We start from the raw sequence: 25,800 nt of genomic DNA, 5'->3' as shown, positions 1-25,800 counted from the left end.
TCCCTGCAGTAAATCAAAAGCCATCACTTTATTGTGTCGTTATTGGCTAGCATCATAGAAAATGCTGGAAAATCTAGAGATAGCATTACAAGTCAAAGCAACATACTTTATCGTTGATCAGTCGCTGATATTAAACTTCTTACCAGGGACTTCAGACTCAGGTAAACTCACCTAATTTACACCTCAGTGAGTCTGTCATGACCTGAGCTTGGCATCACAGAAGATGGCTGCAGGTTGATTAATTCTCCTCGCTTCTTCTTATCAGGACAACACTCACACGTTTCACAGCCCACAGCATTATCACACAGATGCTCTCTGACCGCCCTCTTTGATGCTATCAGTAGGAGACTCCAAAGATCTTAAATTTCACTTTACTGCAATTCTTCACTTTATTTTGTAACACAAGAACCTGTCGCTGTATTTACAGGTACACAGAAATATAACTCAGCTGTGCATTTTTAAACTTATTCAAATATAAGGCCACCTAAAATATCTACAAAGTGTGTCAAATTGTTAAAAAATACCTTTACAAGAGCCACAATCTAAAAGGTGAAAAGTAGCAAAAATGGCTTGAAGTAGCAATAAAAATAAGTTAAAGGTGGCAAAAATGGTCCAAAGTGGGGGAAAAAATGAGAGAAAAGTGACTATAATGGGCATAAAGCAGTCAAGAGTGGCAAAATAGGGCAAAAAAATGGGAAACAAGTGGTATATAATGGCTAAAGGTAGCTTCAATGGGCAACAGTTGTGAAAAAATGGTGAAAAGAGGAAAATAAGGGATAAAAGTTGCAAAAATGGGCAAATAAATATGATAAAAGGGGTACTGAATGGTAAAAAACAGCTTATATGGGCAAAAAGTGGCAAAAATGGTGAAAAAGGGAAAAATTAGGAAAAAGTGTCAAAAAGAAGTGTCAAAAATGGGCAAAAAAAGGAAAAAAAGGGGTACTTTATGGCAAAAGGCAGCTTAAATTGTCAAAAAGTGGCAAAAAAGAGGCAAAAAAAGGGAAAAAAATGGGAAAAAGTGTCAAAAAGAAGTGTCAAAAATGGGCAAAAAAGTAGGAGAAAAAAAGGGATATGTAATGGCAAAGGTAGCCTCATTGGGTGAAAATGGCACAATATCATGAAAAAGGGCAAAAATTGGATAAATGTGGCAAAAACAGGATAATTAGGACAGTTAAGTTTGGCCATTAAAGCCTGCTGTATAAGACCGGGAAACAAATGATTAATGTGAATAATTTCTGAGGTCAAAGTTTCCTTTGTTTAAGGTTTTCTGGGGGAATAACATTTCAAATCAAGACATAAAAGAGCCAAAAAAATCATCACAAAAGAGCCGCATGTATATAAAACTGATATAAAACATCTGGATTACATTTTGACATTTTGGTACATTTTCAGATGTTTTGTGAATTTAGCATTTGCAATTATTATTAGCAGCACATTTTCCCTAAAGGGGATTATGTTTTGGCTGTTGTTGCAAAATTTGGAGCACCTCAGAACCTTGTTTGGGGTTTTATACTTCTGACTCTTCCTTTAAGTTGAATTCATAAATTTAAAATCTTGTTCATTACCGTGATAAAAGATTTTCTGTCCTAAATGCTCGATTGAAGTTGACACGTATCTCCCAGCTCTCTCTCCTCTCCCCGCTCTTCCCCCGAGGCTGTGCGTGTTATTTTGTTGTTGTGTGGACTGAAGGACACGTGGGGGAGGAGGAGGCGGTGAGCGCTATGGGAACAGTGACCAGGGTCAGTGGGATGTTGCTCTTGAAGCATTAATGGCCTGCTCTCTGCTGACCTCCACGTAACCCAGGAAAGTATTTACAACCTCCACTTGATCCATGAGCTACAGGCCGGGCTGGCAGTGAGGCTGAGATGTTTGCTGCCTCAATCTGAGGCTCCAACAGCTGCTAATGAGCTGCTGCAGGGGAGATGATGGTGGAGGAGGCTGCTATAAACCATATTTTGAAGGCTGCATTAAAAGCTGGGGACAGTTGGTGATCTGTGAGCGGAGCTTTTGTCAAGGCTCTGTGATATTCAACACATAGCATAGCCCGAGGCCATAAATGTCTTCAATTTGAGTTTGAATTTGGGTGGAGGATGAGTTTACAGGCAGCTGTAAAACACTGAACTTGGTATGTAGGGTAGCGATGGCTTTCCTGTGAAACTGCTGCTGGAGGATGCAGTTGTCAGGGGGTTGTAAAAGAGCAGCTGAGGAGTTTCAGTTCAAAAACAAAAATTTCCATTTCAGAGGGGAGATCAGGGTCTGGGGTCTTCAGTCATCACATGTAGGCGACACTTATCTCGACGTTAGATTAAGAGGTGAGTATCCTTTCAGCTGTTGTTAGGAAGCAAATACAACCTGACTGGTACTTCAGTTATAGGACTGACATTTTTATAAAAGCAGAAAATTTCATGCATTTTTGAGCTAGAATGACTTTCCTGTTCTGCACTGACTTCATATCAATCTGACTGAACAGGAGGCTGCTTATTTAAAAAAAATCACAACTAGAGCATTCGGTATTAACATCTTAATTAGGTTAATGTTCAGAATTAAATCATAATACTTTTAGTATTGCATGAATGTTGAGTTATTTTGTTCCTTTATAGCAGGGGTGTCAAACTTAATAACAGCAGGGGCCGGATTCTGAATTGAGGTCAAACCTGAGGACCTAACAGGGTCAACATTTAACCATAAACTGTCTTCCTCATTTCCACCAACAATAAATTCCAGGGGAAAAATAAACTTTGCAATGATGATAAATGATTTTGAGATAAAAGAAGAAGTCAAAATGATAAGTTTAAATGGCCAAAACACAAAATTAAAAGTCAAAATGTTCTTAAAAGGCAACTGCATGAGTGAGAAAGTTGAAATCATGAGCTTTAGAGGTCAAAACATGAAATAAAAGTCAACATCATGAGTTTAAAAGGTAGAATGTGGGTTGTATTTTTAACTTGTGAATCTAAAAGGTCAAAATTTGGGCGTAAAAGTCAGAGTTAGGAGTTAAAAAGGTCAAAATATGACATGAAATGTGAAAAAATATGTTTAAAAAGATCAAAATATGAACTAAATTTTAAAATTGTGAATCTTAAATGTCAAAAATTAGATAAAATGTCAAAATTTTGAATAGAAAGGTCAAAATATTAAATTATCTATCTATAATGTAACAAGGATATTTTGAGTCATCAAGGTTAAAGGGTTACTTCAACATTTTGGCAATTCGCCCATTGCCATAATTCCTATAGTCTTAGTAATAGGTTCGTTACCTTCAGTTGTCGGTGCAAGCTGTTTTTAGATCGCCGCTGCCAAGTTCGGACCTGCTGTGCCAACTCAATTTAAGCAGACGGTATTCCGGCTTTCCCTCATCAAAGTCATCAAATACACAAGCCAACAACTCCAAAACGCTCTCAGGGAGAAGTTGTGACCTGTGCATTCACCACGCTATGAAATAATCATGGAACATTATGAGACGTAGATGTTTTAAAGCTAAATGCAAAGCCAGAACTACACTCCAGACATGGCTGTTGCACTGTGTCACTCTGCCCAGTGGTTCACTCAAGAAATAGTTCCGAGTATTTGCTTCATGTGTCGTAATGTTACATAATTATACATTATTATTTCATAGCGTGGTGAATGTGCAGGTCACAACGTGTCCACGAGAGCGTTTTGGAATTGTTGGATTGTGTATTTGATGAGTTTGATGAGGGAAAGCAAAAAATACCGTCTGCTTACATTGAGTTGGCACAGCCGGCTGAACTCGGCAGTGGCGATCTAAAAATAGCTTATACTGACAACTGAAGGTAACGAACCTATTACTAAGACTATAGGAATTATGGCAATGGGTGAATTTGCCAAAATGTTGAAGTATCCCTTTAAGTTTACATTTTTATACTGGAGGAAATCTGCAGACCTTACACTGCTGGGCCAGTTTTAATAAAAATATGATATGATCTTGTGGGTCGGTTTAACTGTACCACATGCCGGATTTGGTCCCCGGGCCTTGAGTTTGACACCCCTGCTTCATAGGGACAAAATAGCTTAGGTCTGCCCTAATTACCACCATGTGGCTCATTGTAGGAAAGGCGGTCTTAGTGATCTCACTGCTAAAGGATTAAATTAACAAACATCTGGAAGAAAACAAAGATGTATGTGAATTAAACAGAATGTTAATTTGACTAAAATGTTGTTTATTTTGGTTAATTTTTAAGTCCGGCCCCCATAGTGTCTGTTAAGGAAAAAGTTGTCCCATGTTCAGATGTTGATGACCCCTGCTCTAGATTATGGTAGACAACAGCCTGACCTTCACTTACTCTGCAATGATGCTGTTTGACTTCCAGGTCAAAGCCAGACATGGAGACTGTGGAGTGGTGCAGAATGACTATTCCAGAGTCGGGGCTGATTGAGGTGCATAAATACTAAATTTCAACTGCATTTACTAGGTGTGTTAGTACAACTTTCAGTCTGTGTTTCAGACCGGCATGTTTAGTTTAAGTCAGACTATTTGCATGTAAACACACTGACTGAGTCATTTTGTATATGCACTCCTGCATTTTTCTTTGTGTTTCATAGTGTTAAATGATGTTTTTACACAACCATCTCTTTAAAGCTATCTCCTGGCACTCTTTTATGGTGGAGCAGTGCAGAACTCTTCTAAATAATCAATCTGCATTATGAAATAAATCTCTTTGACCTCCTTTGTGGAGGCCCATGCCTGAAAGGCCTCCTTCTTAAGCCTGGTGGCTTTCTTTACTGCTGGTATAGGCATGACAGGCACCGACGGTCATCAGACTGAAGGGCTTGAAAACAGACCAGTGGGATTCCATACCCCCAACATCCCTCAGGATGCACAAGAATCTAGTGAAAAAAATGAAATTAATCAGGATTTAAAAAATGTTTTACAGCCATAATTATTGTACATGGTCTACTATTTTTAGTGCCAACCTCTGTCTGCTCATGGGTGTTACTTTGCTACATGTGCTGCATACAGGGTTATGCACCAGCACGCCCTCTGCTGGACAGACTACCTCATAATACAGTTTGTAACTCTGGATATGAAACAAGCTTTCAGTCTGGTGCACACTGGAAAAGATTCGCATTGACTTATATATCTGTGACAGGACTGCACTGGCTGAAAGTACTGACCAACACATCTATCATTATGGCTCCAATGTGAAGACCCCCGCATGTTTAGAGGACTAGAAACTGTTAATAAGGCTGCTTGTTAAAGCGCTGTCATCCTCATGGGCTCCAGAGTCATTTAACAGTCAACAGTAAAGACACACAGAGCTGTGCGCATTGACTCTTTCACTGGAATCTGCTAAACAGTTACTGTTCTCATTAACTAAGCGCACACACAGAAAGGACAAACATTCGCTGATTGCCTACTCAATATTTTAGCTGCTGTGCACCTCAGCAGTAAAGATCATGAAGCAGCCCTGCTTCTGACCATGCAGGGCTGCACCCAATTATTATTCTCCATACACATAAATCTGTGGATTATACTTCAGATGCTAAAATGTTAAAAATTATTCTGTGAATTTTCCCAGAGTAAGAAAATAAAGAGGAAAATCCTTACCCCACTTTTTTCTTTTTAATGACTTCAATCGTCACAGGATTCTGAATCAGTCAGTTTTTTCTTGTAATGATAAATTAATGATGTGTTTGAGCACACCCATGTGTACAAACATTTAGCCCAATACTAGAATGTCTCTAAAGGAGAGAGGATCAAGAGGAGTACGTTTTATATATCATCCTTTAGCTGTATAATGAGCGCTCTACTGTGAAGAGAGAGAGGGGTGCAGAGCACTTTAAAATGCAAGGATTGAGGATGAAAAAAAAAAAAAAAGACCTCAGCTTACCTGGATCTGTTGGTTCTTCTTCACAAACTCATTCTACCACACAGCTGATCTTTACTGTCTAATTAATCTGTGGAAATATCAGCAGAAATGACCTTTTTAAGCTAATATCTGCCAATAATGATAATATACCAATGATATTAATAATCCACGCTGGTTGTAGACAGTTGTGAGGGCTTGAAAGAAATGCCATTGATATTTTTCCTCATTTTTAATGTTGATAAGAACCTTCTGATATATTTCAGTCATGCAGTGCATGATTGTGTATTTTAAAGGCCATTTTCTAATTTGGACTTGTGACTAGTGCTCAGTCAGGTCTGTGTGGACCCCCTGAAAAACCCAGAGAAACAGGCCCTCCCCAGCTGTGATTTATTGATGATATTGATGCAGGTGTGTTGGATCAGTTGCACTGATGCTAGCGTCCTGGCCAACAGTTCCCTCATTCTGGAGTTTGTGAAGCTGTTAAGGGGTTCTGATGTTGAAATGTTTTATTGGTACTACTTTCTAACCTCTTATCTCACATTTTCATCCCATATCACTGCTTCTTTCATCACTTTCAACCCATTTTTGTGGTTTGTCACCCTTTGTGCCACTTCTAAACTTTTGTAAAGTTTTTTTTTTAGCTTTTTCATGCCTTTTAGATAGAGAAAGGCAGTGGATAGAGTCGGAAAAGGGGCCGGATTTGAGCCCGGGCCACCTGCGTACATGGAGTGGACCTTCAACCACTAGGCCATCTGCACCCGTAAACTTTTTTTCTTTTTTGTGTAACACCCTTTTTTGCCACGTTAAAACCCTTTTACCACTTATCCCCCAATTTTTGCTTTTTTTTGGTTTGTTTTTTTTTTTTTTAGCTTTTTTTGTTGTTGTTGTTGTTTTTTACCATTTTACATCGATTTGCCAGTGTTTTGCCATTTTAACACATCTAATCTTTTAAATATTTTTTTTCAACCATTTTTGCCAGGTTTTTTTGCTACTTTTAACCTATTTTTGTAGGTTTACTCCCATTTATGCCACTGTTGTTGCAGTTTTTTTTTTTTTTACCACTGTCATACTGATCTTTGACACTCTTTCCCAATTTTTTCCTCTTAATTTTTGCACTTTCATCCAGTTGTTCCATCTTTTTAAAGGTTTTTAACACTTTTTTAAAATTTTAACCATTGTTGCTGCTTTTTGCCCATTTTTACCACTATTGCTCCCTTTTTGCTGCCAGTTTCCTGTTATGTCACCTCTTTGCCCATTTTTACCACTTCTTTTTGGCACTTTAATCCAGTTTGTGTTACTGTTACCCCATTTATGCAGCTTTTTGCCATTATTAATCTCCTTTTTGCTGCTTCCAACTGTGTTTTCTTTTGCTATTTTATTGCCACTTTATGCCCAAGTTTGCCTCTTTTTTAATGCCAGTTTAACCTATTTTTGCTCTCTTTCATTCTTTTTTTCATCTCTTTTCAAGGTTTTCTTTTATATTCCATTTAAGTTTTCTCAGTTTCTTCTGCTTTATTTTCTTGCATCCTGACATTCATGCAAATTCATGATTCATGACTTGTCAACCAATATTTTTTCAGTTTTTAATGACGGTGATTTTGTTTTCAGAAAAGGGGTTTACATTTTTGAATAAGGCTATATTGTCAATTGATCAATATTTTTTTCATTGCTTTGATAAGAGTGGTCATTATTCAGGTTAGAAATGAAATATGATTTTCACTGATCCACAGCTGTGCTAGTGTTGCATGATTTGGTGCGGTTGCGATTATACAAAAAAATTACAGTGATCATACTTACATTAGAGTATTCATATTTTTGAAATTAAATTGAATTGCCTTTTTTGGGAATTAAAGTATTTCTGTGGCACTATTGTAAACTTAAAGGCCTTTCTGCAGAAATTTTGGGAAATCTTTCAGGCACTACTGAATACTAAAATGATTATAGCATTTTTTGTGATTGCACTGTGTGACATCACGATTGCTATTGTGTGATTAGATTAACTGTGCAACACTTCTACATACAAACGAGTGTTGTACAGGGAATTGCACAAACATACTGATTCTAATAGCAGTCATTTCTGATCCACTTATCGAAGCGGTCATCGTTTCTGCAGTGTTGGAGCCATGAAAATGAAAATGTTCAAGACATGAAGAGTTGGTACATAACACTGGGACTTTGAATTCCTTATCTACTGTTGGTGATCTTTTTTTGGTTTGACATCCATGAGAGATCAGACAGTTTAGACCAACCTCTGTGTTTTCCCCTGAGCAGTCAGTGTTTAAAATAATCAGATAATCATGTAACGTCAGTACCGTGGTGCCTCCTCAGTCCACCCCCTCTGGTTCAGCCTCGGCTGGTTTTGTAAGATGATTATTATCAGATGGCTGCTGCAGGCCGGAGTTTGCACAGTGCAGTGCGCCGCTCAGCTCTGTGAGGCAGTAAAACTCTGACCCCTGGTATGATGAAAGGGAAGTTGCTCCTTTGAGTGTGTCAAGCGGCGGTGACGGAGCCTCCCGCCCCTCTGACCACAGTGTGACCCTCGGCCGGGCTGCCCGCCGGGATTAGTGCAGATAAAGACATACATTCATTAGTTTAACATAACATACACCGAGGACAGCATCATGGAAAAGTCTGAGGCTATTAGCAGCAACCTACACCTCATTGTTTGATTATCAAAGGCTGCAGTGTGGCCATCACTGATAACAAAGAAGGGTTCAGCTGAAGTTTGTTACGGATTCAAAACTAATGCCCATTAATCTCTTTTATACAAAAGCTGATATATGCTTAAAAAGTTCATAATATGGATGTTTCAATCTGAAGTGTTTTGTTACTGCCAGTCGATAGCTGTACTGTGAATTTCTGATCATGTGTCCAAAGGACAAGGCAATTATACATTAGATTTCAAATAGAGAAGATCAAATTGTAGGGCTTTATTCCCTTAGGTTTCCTATTGAAGTGACAAAAATAAATGTGGCACAAAAAATAAGAAAATTTTTGTTTGTAAGATTATTTCTTTGTTTGAACAACGCTTCTTGGCAATGAATCTTATACCGTCAGAAGGCCTGTTTATTTCCCTTTTAAGTGGAGCCACATTTGTAAGGAACATGCATTTGTGGGATGAGCAGCAGAGCTGAGTTTGTCTTCTCTGCCAGTACCAATAAGCTTTTCCTTTAAATGACTTAATTTATTCCCAGTTTTTACAGCAAATCTAACAGGGGATCAGATGTGAGCTGGTCTGTTGTGATCTGTTTGTGCTAATGCATAAGGCAGCAATACAACTTATTTCATACTAGTTGTGTTTGTTGAGAATGTAATAACTAAATAGAGTTTATTCTTGTGTTGCCTCAGATAAAGTCCTTGGTACTCAAACATTCCCGGTCATTTCCTTGTTGTGATGAGTTCTGATGGCGCTCTGTGAACTTGAGTGGCGCTGTGAGGTGCCACCATGGGGGCCATGTGCTTTGTCAGCCTAAAGCAGCGGGGAGGACAGAGCAGACATTGTGCTGCGCTGCATTACACACAGTGGTCAAGGGTCAGGTGTAGAGGTCAGAGGATGACCACAGAGCAGCCTGTGAAGCTAACACTCGAGTTCCTTTACAATCTGTCATACGCAATATCCACGCAAGAGCGCTGAGCGGCTCTGAGCTGAAGACAGACGGCTAATCAGGACCCGGGCTGTTGGGCTGAGGAAGTGGGGGTTTGGATGAGGGTTTACCCGGGGTCCAGGTGTAAGACGTCTCAGACCAAGATCACCCCGTCACTAGTCAGAAGTGAATCTGTTTCTAACAAGTTTGCATGATAATACAAGATGAATGGAGAGAATCTAACAAGTCCTCTTGGTTGATCACAGTCACAGTCACAGTCACATTCCATATTCCTGATGCTAACGTTAAATACCTGTTTTGATACAAAAGCACCAAAATAAAAGTTTTTTTTTGCACGCAGTATTGGGTAAATCTTGTTTGGACCAAAAATGTATTTCAGGGAAATTCCTGTTAAAAACTTTGGCAGTGTTCTGAATTGTGTTAGTGAAAATTAGATTTGCAGGGGTTAGCCTCCTCCTTTTTCTGAAATACATTCGGACAGTGGTTCTCAACTGGTCTAGCCACAGGACCCACCAATATCTTTGATGGCAGATCATGACCCAAATTTCCAAAAATGTTCCACAATGCACATTTAAATAAGTAAAAATGTAGCACTTAAGATCTTGGATGGAACAGAATTTATGACAGGAACAAGAGACGGGACAAAACTCAGGTTTTACACCCCCCTTTTCCCATAATTGCGTGTAAATTTTTGCCAATTGTCCAGAGATCTTGAGAAATCACTTCATGGTAAAAGCAGCTCTTTTATTGCAAGAAAAGGAAATCAATATGCTCAAATATCAATAAAACATTTAAATTTACACATTGTCACACTAAAATAGAGTAAAATAAATGGTTACAGTTGCATGTTCTTCTTAGACATTTGTAAACCATTTTTTCCAGACACACATTTGCGACCCACAAAAAACTGCTCCGTGACCCACTTTTGGGTCCCGACCCAACAGTTGAGAAATACTGCATTAGGAGACATTTTAGTCTATTTAAATGTTTGGCATTAAAAAATATCGAAGTATAAAACATGGATGCTCTTAGATAAAATGTTATTGAAATAACATTAAAACACCGAAGCTTACTTCAGCATTCACACATTTTAAGACCGATGTACATCTGAATTTCTTCTGATTCAGCTACAGATTTTGAGTTGCGCCAACTGTCAGAATTTGAGGGAGTGTTTTGTGGTAGATTTTTCTTTCTGTAGAGTATTTATCAAGTCAGGCACTAATGTTTGAAGAGAAAGCGGGCTTTCAATCTCTCTTGCAGCTGATCTGGAGGGTGCTTGATCAGGTTGAGGTCAGGGCTCTGTGCAGGTCAGTCAAGTTCTTCAACACCAAACTCCTTAAACCAGTGATACTCAACGTGTGGCTTTTGAGACACATGTGCTCTTTCATGGCTTAATTTGAAATATTATTCCCACAGAAAACCTTAAAAAAGGGGAAACTTTGAACTCAGAAATTATCTATGGCAAATCACATAAATCAGTTTGTTTCCCACACTTATACAGTTGGCTTTAACTGTCAAACTTATTTTTTTGTCTGTATATTCCTATTGCCCTTATTTGCTATTTTTCTCCCTCTTTTTCCCCATTCTTTTGTCACTTTTAATCCACGTTTTAAGCCCACTTTTGCTTCTATTTTTCCAACATTCTGACCATTTTTGCCACTATAATCCAGTTTTTGTCCCTTGTTCCCAGTTTTTTTTACTCTTCTATCCTGCTTTTTGCTGTTTTGCCACTTTTCACCCATTTAAGCTGCCTTTAGCCATTGAATTCCACTTTTTTCACATATTTTGCCACTCTGCTGCTTTTTGCCCATTCTCCCACTTTCTGCTGCCTTTTGCCCATTTTGGACACTTTTCACTCATTTTTTTGTCATGTTTTTGCCACTTTTTGACAATTTCTGCCACATGTAACTCTTTTTCTTCCACTTCTCACCCAAAATTTGCAAGTTTCTACCCTTTTTTGCCCCTTTTATGCCACTTTTCACTCAATTTTTGGCATTTCATGCCTACTTTGCCTCTTTTCACCCTTTTTTTTGCCGCTTTTTGATCATTTCCCCCTTTAACTTGCTTTTATTGCCACTTTTTATTTTTTTTTTGCATTTTTTGCCCCCTTTTTGCCACTTTCTGCCCATTAAAGTTGCCTTTTGCAAAAAATGCTACTAATTTCCCAATTTGCCACTCTTTGATGCTTTTTGCCCATGTTTCCCACATTTTTTCTGTCCCCCACCACCATTTTAGTCATTTTTTACTCATTTATCTCCACGTTTCTGCCACTTTTCTCCCAGTGTTGGCTGCTTTGAGCCCATTTTTGCCACTTCTTTTTGTCACTTTTCTCCCCTTTTTTACACTTCTTGTCCTGATTGTTGCAATTTTTTGCCCCTTTTTACCCCTTTTTGCACATTTAAGTTGCCTTTTGCAATTAAGTTCCACTTTTTACCAATTTTTCCCACATTGTTTTTTATTTTTGCCCATTTTAGTCACTATTCACTTCTTCTTTGCCATGTTTTGGCACTCTTAACTCATTTTTGGTTATTTCCCACCAATTTTGCCAATTTTCTCCAAGCGTTTGCCGTTTTTGACCATTTTTGCTGCCTTTAACTTATTTTAATTGCCACTTTTCATCACTTAGATTATGGCTCTTGCAAATATACTTTTCAACAATTTGGCTCTTTGGTTGAGCAGGGTTGAGTAACATTGCCCTATAGGCTGATCAATCCTGAATCTGGGAATGGTTAACAATTTTTCAGAATTCCCTTTCCTTTGTTTCTTTTTGAGTATTTTGATTATAACCACACAATTTAAATGGTTTTAGTGTCCTGTTATGAGAAGCAACATGTTCGCTCCACAGTTTAAAAGCAGTTTTGCTGAGTTGTCCCCAGCAGTGGCCCTCCAAAGCCAGGTGGTTTCATTCCTCTCTTATAGTCCCATCTGCTCCTCCAAGGCTGTCTGAGGCAAACTGAGCCTCCTTACTGTCATGCTCCGGCGTTTGTGCTGGAGGGGCTGTGGGATCGAGTGGTGCCCAAGGGGTAGAGCAGCCCTCTCTGCTGCTGTGACCTCTCAGCCGGCACAGGATTCGTTCTGTCCTGCTGCAGAGCGAAAACAATGATCTATCTGTGGCTGCTGCTTCCTCTCATCCATCTTACAGTTGGGAGGGGGCATTGATTGATTGATTGATTGATTGAATGAGTGAGTGAAGAGCTGACGTCACACAACCCACAACTGTATTGTTCAAGTGTAACCCTACAGAACACTCCCCATCTGTTCTCCTCTCTGCCTCAGCCGATCCCTTTGCTGCTTAAATACAGACAGAATGTATGAAAAGACGGTGATGAAAAGAAGTTTGGAAAACCTTTTTCATGCATGTATTTTTGTAGCAAACCTCTAATTTCAATATAAAATTAAAATATGGTCATTTTTGCATTTTGACATTATTTAAAATATTTCTGACAATTTCAAAGCCATAGAAATTACAGAAACATTTTCCCTTTACAGTTTTAAAGCCATTAATACTGTATTTAAAAGTCAAGTCTCTTTTTTTTTTTTTTGACAACAACCTGCTGATCAATGCAGGAAATATCTTTCTTGTTGTGTTTATTGATGTGCCCCTTTATTTATTTTAAAATATATGTCACTGTGTGAAATATGCCTGAATAATAGACTTTAAAATGTGGACTGTAAACAAAATTCCTACAGTTGCAGCCCTTGAAATTCCAATATTACTACAGGTAGCCAAAATCCAGGGTGTCTGCGTGGTCTTAAGACGGGGGTGTCCAAACTTTTCCCATTGGGGGCCACATACAGAAATAAACACAGATGGTGTGGCCACTTTCATATACCTCACCACGAGATTAAAATTTGTAAAACCAATCCAATGTAGGTTAAGACATGTTCAGTGATTGGGTATGCTTAAATGGCTAGTTGATGGCCAATCTGGTTGGCTCTGGCTACCTCTGGCTCCGCCCCCTGGAACATCACCAGTGCTGCTATTTGCTGCTGTAATCCATTAGGGCGTTATAAATCAAGAAACCTTTATTATTTTGGTTGCCAGTATGTTTTCTATTTATACTGTTGTCTCAATTTAGTCCTGGAAAAACAAAACAGCATAAAAACTTGTCAGAATGTTTGTTTATGGTATTAGCATGGTAGCACTGCCTTGTGCTGAAACTAGGAGGAATAATACAGTCTAACACAAGCCTCATGCTCTAATGAGGGCCATATTTAATTTAATTTAAAGGATTTTTGGCGGGTAGATCAAGAATGGGACATAGGCCACATATGGTCCCTGGGCCATAGTTTGGACACCCCTGTCTTAAGAAGTCATAAAATTTATTTTGGCAGAATAAAGGCCTTTAAAATGAGTAAAATGCAAGACTGTTAAGTCTTAGATTTGTAGCTCTCAAAATGAATTAATTTTACATAAATTTAAAGAGTTTTATGGTGTTTTCAGCTTTTGTGGTTTGGCTAGATTTGGTTTTGATGTTCTTCTGCACGTTCATGTTCTGTCCTCTTGAGCGCATGCGCAAAACTAGCAGCGCCTCTAGCTAGCTGTAGAAACGTGTGCAAGTAAATGACTGGTTGTAGCGCCCCATTATGTAATAATGCCTCATTATGTAATAATGTAATAAATTTTCAATTCATAATGCTATAACGCCATATTATGTAATAATGTAATAAATTTTCAATTCATTATGTAATAATGCCCCATTATGTAATAATGCAATACATTTTCAATTCTTTATGTAATAACGCCGCATTTTGTAATCCACTAAGCGGTTAGGGTTAGGGCAAGGTAGTCGGGTATACCCTGAGCCCACCTTAAGTCCTAGGGTTAGGGTTATTACATAATGGGGCGTTATTACATAATGTGGCGCTACACTGGTAAATGCATGTTTGAGTTTCCTGGGAAGTGGTTTGAGGAGAATAAGTTGGAGCCACAGCTAAACCCTGTGGCTGATAACTTTTTGGAAGTAAAAAGCAGCTTTGTGGTTGCGCTTGTGCTGAGTGTCATGCTAGCAACACTATGCTAATGCTAGGATTGCTAGCATTTATGGAAGACAGAGGGCGACAGCTAGCTAGTTTGTGATGAAGCCTGGGAGCAATTTAAGAAATTATTAGTGACTTTTTCAATCCTAGAGTACCTGGATACTCCCCCCCCCATGCAGCAGCAAGACTCCTAGGTATGTACTAATACGACTAAATGTGTCGCAGGCTTGTTTCAAGCTCAGTATCAGTGCAGGTGTTAAAGTTGCCCGTTGCTGTGCTGGATATTTGTCGGTTTCATCAGCGGTTAACAGGGAAGAGAAGAAAGGGGCCGGATCTATGAGCCAAAGACAGAGATGAAAAAAAGACAAACTCCACTCTGTTGCTCAGTTTACTTATTGTACAATTCTTCAAATAGAAATCCCTTCCACTGCTCATGCACACCTTGCCTTATGAATGTGTTTTTTTACCAGAAGCATTTAGATAAAGGATTTACTGAAACGCTGGTTAGAAATTTGATGTTGCAGTAGGGTCTCAAAATGAGCAAAGAGGCTCTTAAAAAGTCTTAAATAAGATGTCTGATGAGGCTTGGTAAAATAACGAAAGGGCAGAATATTATCAGCTGTAACAACTAAAACAACAGGATCAGATCTTCCTCTGACGGGCACTGGTGGGTTTGCTGCTCTGAGATAAGAGCAGGGCCATACACAGCCAGGTAGAGGCCAACCTGCTCGGATAACAGGCTGGCGTTGCCCTCCACTGGCCATGCGGAACCCCGGCCATCTGGGACAGAAGAGCAGGGACGGTGATGGACTGAGACGAGGCTGTAGGTGTTAAAGGATTCCTGGGCAGAGCCGTGGCTTCAGGTTCAGCGTTTCAGACGGTTGTAGCGTTGTGCACTAATAATACGGCTCTTTCTATGAAGAAGCGAATGTGAAGTCTGTTTATGAGTGATAAGACAAATGACACTGTCAGGACTATTGATGCTTAGCCTGGTTTTGGGTTAGGATTCCTCCAGTGGTCTCTCATTTTTAACCAGGACTCCAACAAAGATAATAAACAAATAAACAGACCTGTTACATGAGGCTGGGCAGTACATTGAGTTTCTTAGATTTATTGATATGTTTTCCCAAGAGAGATGGTGTAAGAGAGTATCATTTATATTGATATATTTTTTGTTTGTTGATTTGGGGAAAAAAAAAATCAATGTCAGGCCTACAGCTCAGTAAAAAGATCATTTACAGTAAGAACTACATGCACATTGACCACAAGATAATGTGTTTGAAATGCCCTGCCTTAATGATGAATTATTTTCTTTGAGCCAATTTTCAGATGTCTTTTAATGTCATTGAAGGCAAAATTATAACATTCAAATCACTGTTTTGCTGGACAGACTCTCTTTCACAAAAATGCATTTCTCTCAGCTTTCTAGAAAAAAGTGGTCTTTTAGGTGAAACTAGCCTCTATTCAACTTAAGATAATTCAAGAACAGAACAAGGTGCAAACAAACGTTTTTTCCGTGATGAAATAGAGAGTTTCTTCTTTTATTTGAGCTATTCTGTGTTTTCAGTCATAGTAAAAAATATTCTGTGGGTCTTGAAAGATGACTCAAAATGGCCAAAAACGCTGGCACAAGCCACTTTCCATTTGATAAAAGGGCTGGCACTCAATGAGTTAATTGTTCAGCTCTAGTTTGGTTTATTTGATCATTTGTTGATTAAAATATAGAATTATCTATTGCTTGTGTTTGTTGTAAAATAGAACTTAATAAATTGCGATCCAATATTGAAAAAACAAATCGCAATTCATTTTTTCCCACTTCACTTTGTCCTAAAAACACTCACAGAAAATATTTCTGATCATCACGTTTTGCCATTATTGAGTGGGTGCCTAGATAGGGATAGACTTAATGTCTAAAATAGTTAGATAAAAGGTTGACTACCCATATTTATGCTCAGCTTGAAACCTGTTTCACACATAAAATCATAACCTATTCTGAAAATGTCTCACCACCTCTTTCACACTTGTCATTCACAGCAGGAAGTTTTCCAGTTTACCTGTTAGCCAATGGAGGAGGATTTCTGGGTAAAGTGAAAAACTTCTCTGTTTGCATGATAGATAGGTTTATAGGTTTAATTTATTTAACAGGACCGCGTGCAATTTCATTGATTATTTACAAAAATAAAAAGATGGCTGCACCAGATTTAGCATAATGCTAATTACCTCTGCCAAGGACTTTATGTGATCGGGTGGGTTTGTTAGTTTGTTTGTTAGCAACATAACTCAAAAAGTTGTGGACAGATTTTGATGACATTTTCAGGAAATGTCAGAAATGGCAAAAGGAAGAACTGATTCGATTTTGGGAGTGATCCGGATCACCGTCTGGATCCAGGAATTTTTTAAAGGATTCTGTACTATTGGGAGATAGGACTAATGGTGCAGGTCTACGCTGTTACCACTTTACACCAGGAGAGGGCGGACATGAGTAACTTCAATCCCAGCAGCATTTTTGGGTGTGTTTCTATTCAAAGTTTTGGAGTTTATATAGTTTGAAAGATGCATGTCCGGTCAAGGAGACGAGTCAGAGCATAGCAGAGAGAAAGACAGCGAATTGTAGCGAGAATACTCACAATGCTGGGAGGAACAGAGGAATATTCACCCTCTGCCATGACGTCCAGTCATCCAGTGTGACCATGGGTGCATCTGTTGGCACCTGTAGTAGGGCTGACAGCTTCAAGTCGATTGGTCGATTAATTGATCGGAAAGCTTTAGGTTGACCAAGATCACCCTGGTCAGTGAATCGCCCCCCCACCCCCCCACCCCACCCAAAGCCGCTGGTGTGGGGGCAAAAGCCTGTGAGCAGCTGACACAAATAAGTTATTATTGTGCAAATTTTTATTTTCAGATGTTTTATTGCTCAAAAATGGGAGGTGACTTACCAAATATGTTCACATGGGCATGAAAATAATTATTAAAAAATTTTCAACAGGTTATTTGTGTATTTCTACTTACTGAATCGACATTGAAGCATTTAAATCAATATCGAATCGATATCGAATCGTATGGCAACCTTAAGAATCGAAATCGAATTGAATCGTGAGTTTCTTAACAGTACCCAGCCCTATAAAACAATCCTCAATCACCAAAATACAGTCGTTAAATATTAGGGGTGAATATTTGCAAGAACCTCACGATACGATACGCATCATGATACTTGGGTCACGATACAAGAGTATCACGATATATCAGGATATCACAATATTGTGATATATTGCGATATTCTACACAGTTAACTAAGAAAAATATAGAAATGATGTATATGTAAATTACACGATGTGTTGGTGGTGTTCCCGCTATATTTCATGGCAGCAAGACAGAGCTTGCAAACAGCATTTCCTTTCTTTAACTCGCTGTTTGTGCTCACACAAACGTGTGAGCAAGTCGTATTTTACTAACAAGTCAGCTAAAATATGAATTTTAATTTTTTACCAAAAAATCAATATTAAGAGTTGAAGTATCGATATTGTATAGGATGTCAAAGTATCGCGATATATTGCTGTATCGATATTTTTCACAGCTCTATTAAATACACAATAAATCCATTAGATACAGTTTTAAATTCAGTCATTACCTTATTTAAAGTGCCTATACACTCATGATGCAGCTCATCCTGCTAAATTCAGTGTTTTAGGAGTCTTAATAAGGCTAAACTTGAAGCATTTGTTTGGAATAACCTCATGCAGCCTATCTTTTTGTAATTCATTACATGTCACATAGAAAAGCAATTTCACAATCTCACTTTTCTCAGTACTGATCAGCTTTATCACAGCAGGTATAGAAATGCCTTCTCAATGTCTACTCAAGTTCTCACTTTGTATTCTGTCTTCCCATGAGAGCCACAGCTGTGTGCAGCCTCATACAGTAAGGAGGCACTTGTAGTAATACCATATTGAGCATGCATAGCATGTCTCCCTGCTGAGGAGGGAGATGGAGGGGACAAGAGGCGGTATGTTATTTTGATGGGGAGCTGATTGCGCCGGAGGTTGTGGAGGTTTTAGAGGTGAGAGGTTAAAGATGCAGCCTTCCTTTGTTAACACACAATGGGCCGCAGCAGAGCAGGCTCCGGCTGTATTGGCTGCTGCTGGAAGCCTTCCCAGCCTCAGGCTATAATGGTCAATAAACTGTCATGAGGATTAGCAACAGAGACCACACACTGGAGAGCTCCATTCTTCTCTAGTGCTGGTCCATTATCAGGGAACACTACAGCCTTGGAGTATGGACTGAAACAAGGCTTAATCCTGATCCCAGAAATGCCACTTCCAAGAGCCGACCACGAGAGAAAATTGGAAACTTGTGTGGGATCACTGTTTGGCCCTTTACACACAGTGGCCCTCTGTTGATGGATTAATTTAGAAAAAGCACTGACCCCTTTAAAGCTCATGGTTTTATTTTAAACATCTTCTCTTTCAATGCAGATTGCACTTTAAAACTGTCTTGTACAGTTTTCAGGGATGTTAAAACTTTTTGACTGCCCCTGAAACCTCCCATAGTTGTCTGATCACCCATGCACATGCACTGTCCCTAATCGACCAGGGGGTCTGGGAGGGCAGCACATGATTTAATAGTAAGACATGGGAGAGGCAGTTTTGTGCATCTGTGAAAGAGGTTTGGATGAGACCAATAAAGCTGTGCACAATTCACATGGGTATAAAATCAGTATTGGCTAACTTTGGCCCAATCAGCGAATAATGTGGCATCAACCAATGACAGAAGCAGATGATTATTTGATGTGTCTCAGCAATTTAATCTCAATTGATGGCTGGTTTAGAGAGGACTTTCTCTATACATAAGATATGACCTGTGGACCAACTCTAAAATGTTTTTATGATCAAATGTCGGAGAAAATGTTGGCATTGTGGGAGTCTTACATCAAAATAACTAAAGGTAGAAACATCTGCATCAGTAGTGGCCTTGTTTTTAGCAAATGGACATCTCTATCTTCTACAGTCCAGTCTTTTAGAGTTCAGATCAGTGTGATAATGTGTAGGGATGATTATAGAAATCCAGTACCGACTTCGATTTAATATGCAATTATTTCTTAAGCCCCTCATCTCATGTATTTTCCGACAAAAACAAGCAATAATTCATTCTATACTGAAGCAAACACAATATTAGATTAAACTAGGGCGGAACAATTGTGAAAAAAATAATAATAATTGTGATGATTTTGACGCATTCTGCAAACTGGATATGAACTGTTGTATTAGAGGGAATGATAATTTTTATATAATTGTCATATTTAACAAGAAAAACATACATTTTGTACAATCTTCTAAAAATATGCCTCTAGAATGATTGCATGATATGTAATGCATAATATCTCTGCTGCAAAATGGGTTCAAACTGGTGTTTTGACACAAATTTATGGTTAAAGAAATATTGCACTTTCTGCGATTTGAAAATTAGAGCAGGCCATATTGTGATCTAATCTAATTTGCGATTAATTTCCCAGCCCTACTACTGACATGGTACCATTAAAAGCACATCTGATACCTGCTGAATCACATTGCAACACAGACAACAATACTTAATTTCAACCCCCTGCCCCTCAGACAAAAACATACATTATGGAATTGTCTGATTTATCACTCACTTTATTTCAGCTGAGCATAGATGTCTTTAAATTGTTTTCACTGTCTGGAGTCATTCCTGTGCATGCATTTCCTACCAAGGAATTAATCACATTGACTGATATACTAGTTTAGGCAGTTTGTATCTGACGCAATGCTAGTAGCCAAATTTTGACAGTTAATCACAAATATCATTAAATTGCAATATGGCCAGCTGCAATTTACAAATCGCAGAAGTTGCAATATTTCTTTAACTCAAAAACAAATGGTTTACAGAAATCCTTTTCATATTTGATGTATGTTTTGTTTTAGTCAAAATTAGTGATGTAAAAATGATAATCCCCTTCTATAAAGCAGTGGTATCAAATTTGCAATAAGAGCAAAAATAACTACTTCTAATATTCTAATATTGATGAAACTTAGAATTAGTTCATGGAAGTCACACCCCAAGCTGTGGTCACCTTATAGATAGCTTCAGTGTTAATTTTGACGACTAAAACTATGACTAAAAATGTTCGTTGACAGCCTTTTTTTCCATGACAGAAACTAGGCTAAGACTAACAAACACAGATCTGTGATGACTAAAACTGACAAAAACTCAGTTTAGTTTTTGTTAAGATGACGAAAACTCGAGTAAAATGTAATTTAGTTTTCATCAGTCATTCAAAGTCTGGTGGTAGATCTGTCAAAAAACAATTTAGTTGTTTCTATTCTGCCTCTCAGCTGTAGAAAGCAGGGACCCCAGGTCTGGCAGGGTGCAGAGAACACACTACCATGATTTGGTACCAGATTCAGGCAAAACAATAAGTGCTTGGGTTAAAAGTAAAGACTAAAATGTGAGGACTTTTTATGGACTAAAACTAGACCAAAATGCTTTTCAGTTTGTGTCGACTTAAACTAGGCTAAAACTAAAAAAGGATAGAAATGACTAAAATGTGACTAAAACTAAAATGCATTTCATTTAAAGGCTAAATCTAAGATGAAAATTAAAAATAGCTGCCAAAATTAACAGTCTAGCTTCACTTCCCCCACCCCAGCCACCTCCTTTATTGCTAAAAGCTTGTTGCCCCCTCAGATTCAGATTCATGCTGATATAGATTAATTGCTTCTGAAATTATTTCAGTGTTTTCACTACACTTTGTCATTTATGCATCCATCCATATTAGGGTTTCTAGACATGTGCTCCAAGCATGCTGCTTGACTAACCCAGGGAGCATCTTTAGAGCAGAGCTTTCTCTGACAAGTAAAACTGCAGATCCATTTTGCAAAAAAATGTTTAAATATATGATGAGTGTTCCTGACTTAATGTAGGTTATAATATAGAATGATTAATTGCTTGACTTTGTTGAAAAATACATAAGTTCAGGAACCTAATAATAAATGCATATCTGGGGGGAAAAAATCACACTTTGATTTTTTTGCAAATCGTTCAGCCCTAATACACAGACCGCTTTTTTATCCCACCAACTTTCAACACTTTTCCCCTTAATAGTATTGATTCAGGCACTGTTTAGGCACGACACCTTATAAGAATTATCAGTATAGCGCAGTTAAAAAACACCTGAACAATGCCCACCCCTAATAATATGTTGAATGATGCTCCTTTTGACAAAAAAAAAAAAAAAAAAGAGGAAATGAACCAGACCTAGAGGAAAGCAGGGTACTTTATTGTTGACATGATTTAAGAGTGTCATTTGTTGGGTCACGTTTCATATCATGAGGGAATCCGCTCCGTTCGTCTGCATCATTGCCTCTAAAAGCAGCTAATCTCTGTTTGGTCTGGCTCAAGGTCCTACCTGCTGACCACTTCCTAAAGATTAAAGGGTCCTGCCCGGTTTATATTCTTCAAGGAGATTAAACCAGCAGGAGCACCTTAAAATCTCTTTTTAAGTAATTAAAGCCAGTGTAAAGATTAAACAACGGGAAAATGTGTTCTCTTGGTTCTCGTCAGAATGCAGCAGCACTCTGAAACAGCCATGATTGAAGGTCCTTTAGTAACAGCTTTAAAGATAGAAGAGAACTTTTAATGTTTAAACGGCCAGGGCACTTAGATTACAGAAATAAAGTCATCTTATGTTTCCCCAGAAATTATGTATTATCTATTTATAGGTATGATCAAAATTCCTAAACAATGCATGCTTCGTGCAGATTGTTAAATGTTTTTTTGCACATTGATAGTTGAGTAAACCACGACATAGATCCATATAGGTCATTAAGAAATCTTCTAAAGGCCCAGATCTTAAGTTTCAGTCTCATTTGCAACCATGAATCATTGCTGTCGGGATGCAGAAGAGAAGGGGGTGAGGAAGCACAGAACTAAATGTAAAAGAGACAATTCTATGATAAAACAGCTTTAGCAGATCGGTGATAAATTCTATTTCCTCACAATCTGAGCAGCGTTAATTTTGGCAGCTTTCCTTTAGTTTTAGTCTAGTTTTAGTCAATGAAAGCTCAAAAAATTTTAGTCTAGTTTTAGTCCATAAAAAGTCCTCACATTTTAATCTTTACTTTTATTCCAAGGATTTATTTTCTTCCCTTAATCTGGTACCAAATCATCTTAGTGTGTTCCGATGAAAACTACATTACATTTTAGTCTAGTTTTAGTCATCTTGACAAAACTAAGCGTAGTTTTTGTCAGTTTTAGTCATCACAGATCTATAATTGTTAGTTTTAGTCTAGTTTTTATCATGGAATAACAGCTGTCGATGAACATTTTTAGTCATAGTTTTAGTCGACGAAATTAACACTGAATCTGAGATCCTCCTGTCACACACCCCTGTTTGATTATCACTTAACTTTACATAAAGCAGCTTTAACTTTGAAATCAGCTTTTGAAATAAAATAATAGATATGATTCATGATGTGCCATTTTTATTAACTGCCTGGACAAGACAAAATTTTGTATCGTGACTGAGATGATCACTATCCGCACGTGTTAATGTGTAACACTTCAAAATAAATGAGTTTCTATTCAGGAGTGGGCGGCCGAGGCACGTGTGCGTTGGAACAGAGCTGGTGTGTGTCGGTGTATGCTCCAGGGAGAACATATGCTGCTGTTGACTGTGGAGGTGGGGGGCAGCTGGCGTGTGTCGGGTCAGGGGTCTACAGCTGTTGATAGCAGGGTGGTACACTGACACAGATAGGGGGATCTAAGGCACCGACGGCCCACACTCTACACCCGCCTGGATGTGAGTGATGGAGCTCGCCGGGTGTCCTGTAAGTGAGAAGTGGACGCAGTGTCTCCAGACGCCGGCCGCACAGATGGCCCCGCTGCTGAGGGAGGCGAGGCGGGGAGAAAAGTGGGTATGAAATAAAGCTCAGACGCAAGATTGTAACCAATCTGAAGCTAACAGATTGTCCTGAGGTCATGGTCAGACCCGTATGGTGGTCAGATGGTATATCTGACTGATGATCAAAATCTGATTTGTTCCACCTTTCTTCTATGTGATGCACTAAGATCCAGTTTGTTATAATAAATAGATATTACATGGGTTTTATCCAAAATTATTCTTTGGGCTGTGACTGTATGCTTTTTATCCTTGTTTGATTTTTAACCCAATATTGTGTGCCAGTTTGAGTCTGAAGTAGTTTGAAACCTACTACTGAGATTCAGTTGTGTTTCTTATTAGTGGTGTAAAGATAATGATGGATCGGTGGTCCGAGTGCATTGGTCTGTGGAGCCCTGGACTGGTAAAAATGAAGCGTATATTGACCTTTGGACTGGTTTTAACATTAGAGAATGGTTCACTGAGCCTATGCAGTTTATCATAGCCCTTTCCACCATGTTCTGGCTAAGTGTCTGTAATCTTGCGTGACCCGTGGTGACCTTTTACCTTTATACAAAAGTTACGGTAGCAGTAGGTGCTCACTAGGTGTCTTTCAGTTACAGTTCTGCACCTCAGAAATCAAGTCATGTGGACTCAATATGACGGAAGGATGACTTTGAAAATTTCTACCCCTTGGAAAAAAGGGATTGAGGACACAGCAGCTCTTAAATCTCACCTGTTGAGATGGATGAACTAAAGTTTAGCTAAGATGCTAACGCTTAGCACAAACAGACCTGAACATCAATACTTTTCTGAGTTGAAATCTCAGGGAAGTCTTCAGTTATCACAGTAGCAACAGCACGATTATTGATCTCCAATCGAATTGGACTTAATTGTTCTGTATTTTAATGAATCAGTGAAACAAATCATAACCTGTGGATCAAGACTTGAATCGAATATTCTTGACAAAGAGAGATTCACACCCCTATTTGTTATGGCTATTTCCTTTTCAAAGTTCAACCAAACAATAGGAGAAAGGTGAGAAAATAATGTGTGATATTTGTGATATATCTTCTGTCAGCCTTCTCTCTGTAATTATCTGTTTGTTTTTCTTGCCATCTATAAAACCCTCAGCTGCAACATCCAGACGATCTTTTCCCACAAATTCCCCAAACCATGCCAGATCACAACTGCCCCCCCTCTCATAATTTTTATTTTGATTAAGATATACCTACACAAAAACATGGAAAGAAAGTTTTTTGTGAACAATTTTATTCAGTTGGAAGGCTGTGGGTTCGATCCTGCAGTCACATGTCGATGTGTCCTTGGACAAGTCACTAAATCCTATTTGCTCCCACTGCTTCAGCGGTGGCATGTCAATGGGTACGGACGAGGGCTGAACGATATGCAAAAATGATCTAATTGCATCCATTTTGCCCCTTTTTTTACCCATTTGGGTTGCTTTTAGACCATTTTTGCCACCTTTAACTTATTTCTATTGCTACTTCAAGCTGTTTTTGCCACTTTTCACCTCTTAGATTGTGGCTCTTGCAAAGGTATTTTTCATCTATTTGGCTCTTTGGTTGAGCAGGGTTGAGTAACACTGGTGTAAAGGATAAAAAAGAGGAGATAAGATTGTATCAAACGGGTATTTTGACACTTTTCAGGTTAAAGAAATATTGCACTGTCTGTGATTTGAATATTGCAACATGCCATATTGCGATTTAATCTAATTTGTGATTAATTGCCCAGCACTAGTATGGACGATGACTAGAAAAGCGCTACACAAACTCAAGTCCATTTACCATTTACATATGGCTTTCGTTTACTAAGCACATATATCAGCATAGTGAAGAACAACATGTAGCACATGTCTGACCTTGTGGCTGATTTTGAATTGTTTTGGTCAGATCTAGCCCTCTAACATTCCTGGATGATTGTGGGACAGTTATAGGTGCTTTTGTTCACATCGCTTACCCACGTTTGCGTTTGTGCATGTACCAGAGCCAGAGCCAGAGCCAAGGAAGTGTACCGTGCTTGAGCATGGTATGGAGCACTCACAGTAGATAAACAAAATGGATTTGTGGGGGCAAACCTGCTTGGGCATGATACAGATTGTTATGTAAATGGAAATCTGTTTGAGCTAGAAAGACATCTAAATAAATAAAAGTCAATAAAATTCACTTCCAGCATTTTCGAGTGTAGGGAATTGCACGCACTGTCACATAAAGTTTGTTTCCCTCATTATTTAAAGATCAGTTTGTGTCTCTGTGAAAAAAACAGGTAAGCAGCTGACCTTCATCTTTGTTCTTTTGTTCACAGGATTCTTCAGTGATCATCCTTTGGAGTCTGACCACAATGATGGCATGGGTAAGTCAATAATCATGATTTTAAAACAGTTACAGCTAGGACTTTGTAGTCCCTGTACTGTACAACAAGGTAGATTTGACTTGATCTCGTCTCCTGACTTTCTTTGTTTCCCTCTTCATTATTC

At 38.6% G+C, this 25,800-nt stretch overlaps 1 protein-coding gene across 1 annotated transcript in view; it reads left to right on the top strand.

Annotated features, from left to right (window-relative positions):
- The window catches only part of nr6a1a (nuclear receptor subfamily 6, group A, member 1a), a 165,532-nt gene that overhangs the window by 13,885 nt on the left and 125,847 nt on the right, over positions 1-25,800 (top strand). Inside the window, exon 2 of the mRNA XM_041786475.1 lies at positions 25,629-25,676. Within this exon, the coding sequence (XP_041642409.1) occupies positions 25,629-25,676 (48 nt within the window). The remainder of the gene's footprint in view (positions 1-25,628; positions 25,677-25,800) is intronic.

Source organism: Cheilinus undulatus, linkage group 5, assembly GCF_018320785.1.
Source record: "Cheilinus undulatus linkage group 5, ASM1832078v1, whole genome shotgun sequence".
Taxonomy (NCBI): domain Eukaryota; kingdom Metazoa; phylum Chordata; class Actinopteri; order Labriformes; family Labridae; genus Cheilinus; species Cheilinus undulatus.
Note: the sequence above shows the minus strand (reverse complement) of the source record. Positions and strands in the feature narration are given on the sequence as shown.